Source organism: Mastomys coucha, unplaced genomic scaffold (genome assembly GCF_008632895.1).
Source record: "Mastomys coucha isolate ucsf_1 unplaced genomic scaffold, UCSF_Mcou_1 pScaffold5, whole genome shotgun sequence".
Classification (NCBI taxonomy): Eukaryota; Metazoa; Chordata; class Mammalia; order Rodentia; family Muridae; genus Mastomys; species Mastomys coucha.
Window position 1 is genome coordinate 80,667,502 of NW_022196911.1, and position 8,902 is coordinate 80,676,403.

General features: G+C 46.7%; 1 protein-coding gene across 8 annotated transcripts in view; it reads left to right on the forward strand.

The window, feature by feature from the left end:
* Positions 1-8,902, forward strand: part of Myo19 (myosin XIX) — a 32,837-nt gene that overhangs the window by 2,062 nt on the left and 21,873 nt on the right. For all 8 annotated transcript variants that reach the window (XR_004113133.1, XR_004113134.1, XM_031351023.1 and 5 more), the window contains exons 2-5: positions 665-808; positions 4,340-4,478; positions 4,804-4,952; positions 7,998-8,111. Coding sequence is in view for 6 of the 8 variants with exons in the window: in XM_031351023.1 (XP_031206883.1) it covers positions 797-808; positions 4,340-4,478; positions 4,804-4,952; positions 7,998-8,111 (414 nt within the window). In the remaining 2 variants the exon portion in view is untranslated. The remainder of the gene's footprint in view (positions 1-664; positions 809-4,339; positions 4,479-4,803; positions 4,953-7,997; positions 8,112-8,902) is intronic.

Genomic DNA, 8,902 nt, shown 5'->3' on the forward strand with positions numbered 1-8,902 from the left:
TTTTTTGAGACAGGGTTTCTCTGTGTAGCCCTAACTGTCCTGGAACTCACTCTGTAGACCAGGCTGGACTTGAACTCAGAAATCCGCCTGCCTCTTGTCTCCCAAGTGCTGGGATTAAAGGTGTACGCCACCACCACCCAGCGGTACTATGCTTTCAAACCTTGACCTCATTGGCCTTCATAACCTCTCCATGTAAGGTAGATTTAACTATCCCTATTTTCAAGGTGAGAATTTGGGGCAGTAGGGTTGCCCTGGGGTCACATACCCATCCAGTGACTAAACTATGAACAACTTCCCGGGGACATCAGTAGTTGTCACCAGGCCTGTTGTCCATCAGCTGCTGGCTACATTTCTGTCTAATGCTGATGATAGGGCCAAGGCGATCTCTTCACTCTCCATGGCATACTGACCCAGAAGATTTTTGCAACCCCAACCCATCACTTACTTCCCTCAAAACTGCCCCTGGCCTTTCAGTGTAAGAGAGACGTCAGAAAGTACCCCTGGTAGTCTCTGGAGGCTCTTGGCACGGGGACGCCCAGGCTCTCCCTCTCTGCCCAGGCCTGCCTGGTTCTCATCTGGGATCCTCCTGCTTGGTGGGAGGAGCAGGTCTGAGTCATCCCAGAGATGACTGTGTGTGGCCCTTGTCTTCTGTCTCACGCTACAGGTTTCAAGATGAGTCGTCTGTGATTCCCACACACCTGAGTCTTCGGCTGGAGTGATGGCCTCATGACCAGGTTGATAGACAGTACTGCCTGTGTCTGTGACACAGGACTCTGGCTGACCACACTGAAGCATCATGCTCCAGCAGGTAATCCCTCCAGCCGACATAACTGAGTACCACCAGGCGCTTTCCTGCTTGCTTGTCAGTGCTTCTAGTGACGGACAGGAAAAACCCTCTCCAGATAGCTATCCCAGGACTCTTCCTGACACCTAACTTGAATGCCTCCCTTTTTGTGGTTATGGCTCTTTTCCTTGGAATGATTAAGGGGAGATAGGTAAAGAAATCCAAATCACGTTGATAACCTAAAATGGGGGCATATCCTGACAGAAATTCCTGACAGACTGTTTTGTTGCATCACTTTGGAAGTTTGGGGCTTCCAAGAATGTTCATTGAATCTGATCCTTTTAAGAGTGATCAAGAGGCCCAGCAGCGATGGTGGTACATGCCGTAAATCCCAGCACTCTGGGAGGCAGAGACAGACAGATATCTAAGTTTGAGGCCAGCCTGGTCCACAAAATGAGTTCGAGGACAGCCAGAGCTACACAGAGAAACCCTGTCTTTTGAGGGGAGGGGAGAGGAGAAGAAAGAAGAGGAGGAACGAATTAGCCAAGCAACTTGGGCATGGTAGCACACATCTTTAGTGCCAACACTTGGGAGGCACAGGCAGGGCGATCTCTGTGAGTTCAATGTCTAGAAAAGAGAGACAGAGCCTATCTTAAAAGGGAAAAAAAAAAAAAGCCAGGTAGTGGTGGTGAATGCCTTCTTTAATCCCAGCACTTGGGAGGCAGAGGCAGGCAGATTTCTGAATTCGAGGCCAGCCTGGTCTACAGAGTGAGTTCCAGGACAGCCAGGGCTATACAGAGAAACCCTGTCTAGAAGAAAAAAAGAAAGAAAGAAAGAATGAATGAATGAATGAATGAATGAATTATCCAAGTGGAGAAGGAACATAAGTGGTTCAGACAAGAGGTGAGCCTGTGCAAAAATGTAGGAGAAGGTAGGTAGCTTAGGTGGAGTTGGGCGTCCTGCCTCTGAAAAGGCTAGTATCCCTGGCCTGCAAGGTGGGAGCCACCCTTCACTGTGGAGCTCTATCTCATACACATAGTATCCTTTCTCTATAAGTAGGTCAGATCCAAAGAGCACAATGGTCTGTATCTGCTGAAATTTTTTATTACTAAATTTTGCCCCATACTAAGGACTCAGGGAGTTTGTGTTCTAGTGAGCCCCTGCAGAATAACCAAGGTAGGACTTGGGCTCCAGAAAGCCATGGTAGATGCTGCTGAACCATTGAGCCATTTGCCAGGAAATGGACTTGAAAGCTAAGTAGGCAAGACAAGTATCTGCTCTGGCAGTTGTATTTTCTTTTTTCCTTATTCCAAGAACAACCATCTTTACCACAGCCGGATTAGTGACTGCCGTATGCCTGGCCCTTGTTAATAGGAGGCACTACGTTTAAGTATGTTGTTTTAGTGGAAAAAGTATAATAGTATGTACTACACAGTGTTCTTGAGTCCCCGTTCTGGAGAGACGGCTCAGACAGGTGAGGTGACTGCCTCAAGGTCACATTCATTATCAGGAATTTGGAAAAACAAAGAATATCATAGTATCCAAACACAACATTGTAAATAACATTTAGACTTTTTGTTTGGTGTTTCAAGAGATATTAAAAAATGAACCCACCAACTCTCCTGCCCCGCCAGGCCATGTTCCTGCTCTAGTACCGACACCAGTGGGCCACAACACTGTCTCAGCAGGGTCCCTCTCTCCAGCTAGTCCCCGAAGCATCTGGCTCGCTTGTCCCTGAGCCACTAGTTCCTTATAATCCCCTCTAACCAGAGGTACCACACTCCAGTAACCAAATAGATGCACCATCCTTATGGTTTGATAACACAATACCCAGTAACTGGTAGAATCAAGACTCTTAAGCTCATAGTTAACCAATTAGATTTATGTATCAATAAAATCACAGTTTATAAGATGCCAATAAATAATTTCAGAGCCAATTCATAATGATAAAGCTTTAACCCAATTATTCTAACCTTTTGATAACACCAAATACACCTCCATTCTCTCTCTCTCCCCCTTTTTGTTGTTCTTGTTGTTGTTGAGACAGGGTTTCTGTGTAGCCTTGGCTGTCCTTGAACTCACTCTGTAGACCAGGATGTCCTCGAACTCAGAAATCCGCCTGCCTCTGCCTCCCAAGTGCTGGGATTAAAGGAAAGGGGTGCACCACTACCACCCAGCTTTCTTCTCTCCTCTTGAGACCTCTCTGTTTCTCCCTCTCTCTGCAACTCTTAGCTTCACCCCTTTTCCCTGTCCAATCACAGGCCTCCTCTACACTAAAGTAATTAGACAGGGAAAATCCTGGGACAGTTTGATTTTTGACACAAGGTTTTTCTGTGTAGCCCTGGCTGTCCTGGAACTCATTCTGTAGACCAGGCTGGCCTGAATTCAGAGATTCTCTTACCTCTGCCTCCCAAGCACTGGGACCAAAGGTGTGTGCCATCACTCAGCACAATCTAGCTTTCTTTTTTTTTTTTTTGGTTTTTTGAGACAAGGTTTCTCTGTAGCCCTGGCTGTCCTGTCCTGGAACTCACTCTGTAGACCTGGCTGGCCTGGAACTCAGAAATCCACCTGCCTCTGCCTCCCAAGTGCTGGGATTTAAAGGCGTGCGCCACCACCGCCCGGCTACAATCTAGCTTTCCTTTTTTCGAGACAGAGTTTCTCTGTGTAGCCCTGGTTGTTCCTGGACTCACTCTGTAGACCAGGCTGACCTTGAACTCAGAAATCTGCCTGTCTCTGCCTCCCAAGTGTTGGGATTAAAGGCATGCACCACCACGCCTGGCTCAATCTAGCTTTCTAATCCAAGTTCTTGATCTCCATATTCAACTCCCAGTTGAATCAAAACTGTTTCTAAATTGTAGTTGGTGTTTTTGTTTTTTTTAAGTAGGCCCTTTCTCTTCCTTCCTCTCGCCTTCCTTCCCTTCTCTTTCTTTTCTTTCTTCTGTCCTTGCCCTTCCAAAGCTTTCAGCTGTGCTGAAATTACCCTAGATAACATAACGAGAGCCTGCTTTGTATGTTATGATGTGTCTGTGCCTCACAGTCTAAAAGAAACTCATTACAGTGCTGCTCAAATGAAACAAGCTCCCTTGGCTTGTTCCTGAGGGGTCAAGCATTTAGAGTTCATCAGTCTTCTTGGAAACACACATCATACCAAGACTTTAGCCTCCCTAAGCTGATTCCAGCCAGGCTTCTCTTCCCACTCCATCCTCTCTGTAAGGCTGGTAGCCTGTAGCCTAAGAGCTGCCTTAGCTGGATCTCAGAGCAGAGGAAGCAGGGTGATATTGATTATTAATATGCACTGTAAAGGCTTTGATTGAGTGCTTTGTGTGTCTCTTCCCCCCATAACCTGGTAGTTGAGTTTCTCTTCCTTTATTTATGGGGGAGGTAGGGGAACATAGGTGAATTATCCAGGCTCTCATGCTAATAAGTAGCTGGGCTGAAACCTGAGCCACCTGGATCTTGTAGAAACCTGTTCTTTCTCCTCTGCAGGCTCCACCCAGATTACCTGCCAGTTGTCTGAGACCCAGGTCTCATGGCTCTTGTGTTGTTCCCCTCCAGGTGAACGGCCACAGTTTAGGCTCTGATGCCGAAGGTAGGGCATCCCTCAAGGGAGACCTAAGAGAGTTCTTGGGTGGGGAGGTCCCACTGCACCAGCCGGATGACCTCACCAAGGTGAATCCCGTGACCTTGGAAACAGGTATGGGCCTTCCTCCAGACTGTGGCTCTGAAAGAATAGGGGTACAGCAAGGGTCTTCAGCCCCATTTCCTCAGTTCAGACCACGATTTGAGACTCCTGCCCCTGCCTGTGCCGCAGGGAGCCTGGCACTGCACCTGGGCTCCCCAAGGCAGGCTTTGCTCTAGGTTTGGGACTCATCTTAATTAGATCTTATGTCTATTCACTGGGGAGCTACAGGGTTCTAAAGGCATTAAGCTAATTACAGAGGGAAGGCTGCTTACCAGATGTGTGTCTGGGGTTCTGTCTGTATTTGAGCCAGACTTTGCTAACAGTATCTCTGCCTCAGTCCTGAGGTGCCTGCAGGCCCGGTACACAGAAGACATTTTCTATACCAATGCTGGCTGTACCTTGGTAGCTCTGAACCCCTTCAAGCACATTCCTCAGCTCTATGCACCAGAGCTGATGCAAGAGTACCATGCTGCACCTCAGCCTCAGGTAAGACTCCCCGGCTTCTGTCTAAGCCTCCCTACAGACTCTCCATCCTTCCTCTATGCAACAGTGATACAACCATTCAAAGCCTGCTGGTGCCATGTCCTAGCCCAACAAGAACTCTCAGAAATGTGGACACATAACTAAGGTGCAGTGTGGAAGACAAATAGTTAATCAGGACAGAAACCTAAAAAAAAGGATATATTATTATTACTACTACTACTACTACTGTGAAGGATCTTCAGGTGTAGTTGTGTCCTTAGCTATCTTTTTAGAAAAGAATAAAAGTGTATATAGAAAAGACTGTCTTTGAACAGTCAGCACATGTTCTTCTATACTAAGAATAAATTATTTGAGGGGTGGGAGGCAGTGGTGTAGGCCGTGAATGGACATGTGTTCAGGAGGAGGTGATTCGCAAAGGGTTGAAGATGACAACCCTGGCGGAACTCCCATGGTGAGCAGAATTTACTGCACGTGGAGGTGGGCCTTCGGACAGAGTCTGCCAGGGGAATGAATGATAAGAGTGAAAAAAACAGAACACTTGAGGCTGAAAAGTGCAGTTACTAGGCAGCTACAGCCAGGTCAGTCAGAGGAAGACAGGCAGCCCCTCAGGAAGCTGTAAGTGATCATTGCTGGCTAGGCTGGCGAGGCATGGTGCAGACAGCACTGCCCTCCAGTTTATGTAAGCAGAAGTAAACAAGTGCAATGCAAAGAAGTCGATCCTGAGGCCAATCCCGAGAGCCCACCTGGTCTAACACACTCTCTGCCCACTCTTCAAAGGCAAATGTCAGATTGTGACCCTGCTTTTCCACACTGCCCAACTAATGTCAGCACATTGAGGGCGATATTTGTTGAAAGACAATCAGCTTTGAATTCAATTCTCACAGATGTCCTTACGTGCTGAGGTCTATGGCAGGTTATTATTAATGCCTCTGAGCCTCACATAGCTCATCTCTAAGGTTAGCCTGCTCATTCTTAGGTAGTCTGCTGTCTTAATTTATGTCAGCCTGGCACAAGCAGCTAGGGTCACCTCAGAGGTGAAGACCTCAGCAGAGAAAACACCTCCATAAGACTGCACTATGGGCAAGCCTATATGGCATTTTCTTAATTAGTGATTGATATGGGAGAGCCCAGCCCATTGTGGTCCTGGATGGTCCTGGGTGCTATAAAAAGCAGTATGAGCAAGCACTCCTTTTATGGCCTCGGCAAGAACCCTGAGTTATTTTTCCCTCCTTGAGTTCCTCCTCTGACTGCCTTCAAAAATGAACTCTGATATAGAAGTGTAGGCACAATAAACCCTTTCACCCCAAGTTGCTTTGGTCACAATGTTTCCTCACAGCAATTGAAATCCTAACTAATTGGGCTGGTGAGATGGCTCAGCAGGTAAGAGCACCGATTGCTCTTCCGAAGGTCATGAGTTCAAATCCTAGGAACCACATGGTGGCTCACAACCACCCATAATGAGATCTGATGCCCTCTTCTGGTGCGTTTGAAGACAGCTACAGTGTACTTCTAATAAATAAATAATAAATTAATATTTAAAAAAAAAAAGAAATTCTAACTAATACAGCCAGTAAGTTAAAAGAGTTTTTTCCAAATTATAAAATAAATAAGCAGCAGAACCAGACTATTAAAGAAAAAATGTAGAAGTAGCTCTGTTGGTCAAGTTCTCACCTGCAATACAGAGATCTGAGTTCCATCCCCAGGACTGTAAAACCAGGTATAGTGGCACTTGGGAGGTAGAAGCACAGGGTCAGAAGCTCATTAGCATCCTCAGCTGGACTACAGGAAAGCCTGGGCATTCTTAGTGGGGTGGGGGCACCTGGAGAGACAGTTCAGTGGTTAGGAGTACTTCCTGGGAGCTGGAGAGATGGCTCAGTGATTAAGAACATGATTGCTCTGCCAGAGTCCTGAGTTCAATCCCCAGCTACCACATGATGGCTCACAACCACCTGTAATGGAGTCTAATGCCCTCTTCTGGTAAATCTGAAGAGAGCTACAGTGTACTCATATACATAAAATCTTTTTTTTAAAAAAAGCACTTTCTGCCGGGCAGTGGTGGCGCATGCCTTTAATCCCAGCACTTGGGAGGCAGAGGCAGGTGGATTTCTGAGTTCGAGGCCAGCCTCGTCTACAGAGTGAGTTCCAGGACAGCCAGGCCTACACAGCGAAACCCTGTCTTGAAAAACACAAACAAACAAACAAACAAACAAAAAGCACTTTCTGCTCTCACAAAGAACTAGGATCCAATTCCTAACACCAGTATGATGGTTCACAGCTATCTTTAACTCCAGTCCCAAGGAATCTGACATTGGTTTCTTTTTTAATTTAATTTAAGAAATAAAATCAGGGCTGGAGAGATGGCTCAGCAGTTAAGAGCACTGATTGCTCTTCTGAAAGTCCTGAGTTCAAATCCCAGCAACCACATGGTGGCTCACAACTGTCTGTAATGGGATCCAATGCCCTCTTCTAGTGTGTCTGAAGACAACTACAATGTACTTACATATAATAATGAATAAATCTTTGGGTCGGAGCAAGGGGGGCCAGAGGGAACAGAGGTCCTGAGTTCAGTTCTCAGCAACCACATGATGGCTCACAACCATCTGTATAGCTACAGTGTACTCATATACATGAAAGAAAGAAAGAAAGAAAATCAGGCCAGGTGGTGGTAGCACATACCTTTAATCCCAGCACTTGGGAGGCAGAGACAGGCAGATTTCTGAGTTCGAGGCCAGCCTGGTCTACAAAGTGAGTTCCAGGACAGCCAGGGCTACACAGAGAAACCCTGTCTCGAAAAAAAAAAATTAAAATGAAATAAAATCAGGTGAGAGCATAAAGTCATAGAGTGCTAGAAGCTAGCTGCATCCATGCTGAGAGAACCTCGGTGGATGAATCAGCCATAGGTGTTTTGCAGTTGGGCCTGACTTCATGGCATCTGGGCCAGTATTTTTGAAGGAAGCATGCTAGCAACACACCTGGTAGCCTCCTAGTCTAGGCTGTCATTGAATCACTCACTCTTAAGCCAGTACTCATGTGACTTTGATATTCCAGAAATTGAAACCCCACATCTTCACAGTGGGTGAACAGACCTATAGAAATGTCAAGAGCCTTATCGAGCCAGTCAACCAGTCCATTGTGGTCAGTGGAGAGAGTGGAGCTGGAAAGGTAAGAGTGCCAATCTTCTCTCCAGTCCCTCAACCTAGCTAGGTGAACAGAAGGGCATGGGCCATTGCCTGTGGCATCATTGGCCGCCCAGTCACTCACAGATAGGGAGTCTGTGGGCTATGGGTAGCAAGCACCACAACAGAAGTCAGAAGATGGGGCTCCAGGGCAGCCTCCATCGCTAGCTCTGCTGCCACCCCCGTGAGATACTTTCCCCTTTCGACTTCACCTTCTGACTGGTGGTGCCTCTAGAATCTCTAGAAACAGTGGTTGGGGAGTCCAGCATAGTGGTACAACATATCGAGTACCTCAGAGAGGCTTGTAACATAGGCCTCAGTCATTTTACCTGTGAAATGGAAGGGAATAGAAGGCCAACACCAACACAGGACCTCTGTGTGAGCATGAAGGAGCCTCTGTCGTTTGACACGATGACACAATCCTGTAATGCCAGGATTTAGGAAGTGCTGTAGGAAGATCACAAACCAGCCTGGAGTGGGTAATGAATTGCTTTATCTTGTTACACTTAGAGGATCAGGTTCAGTTCCCAGCAACTATGTGGTGGTTAATAAGCATCTGAAACTAGTTCCAGAAGATCTGATGCTCCTTTCTGACCTCTTTGGACACTGCACAGAGGTGTTGTAGACATACATTCAGGCAAACAATCATACACATAAAATAAAAAGTAATAATAGCTGTTTTGTTTTGTTTTTAAAAAAGGGGGGGGGAGCTGGTGAGATGGCTCAGTGGGGAAGAGCACCGACTGCTCTTCAGAAGGTCATGAGTTCAAATCCCAG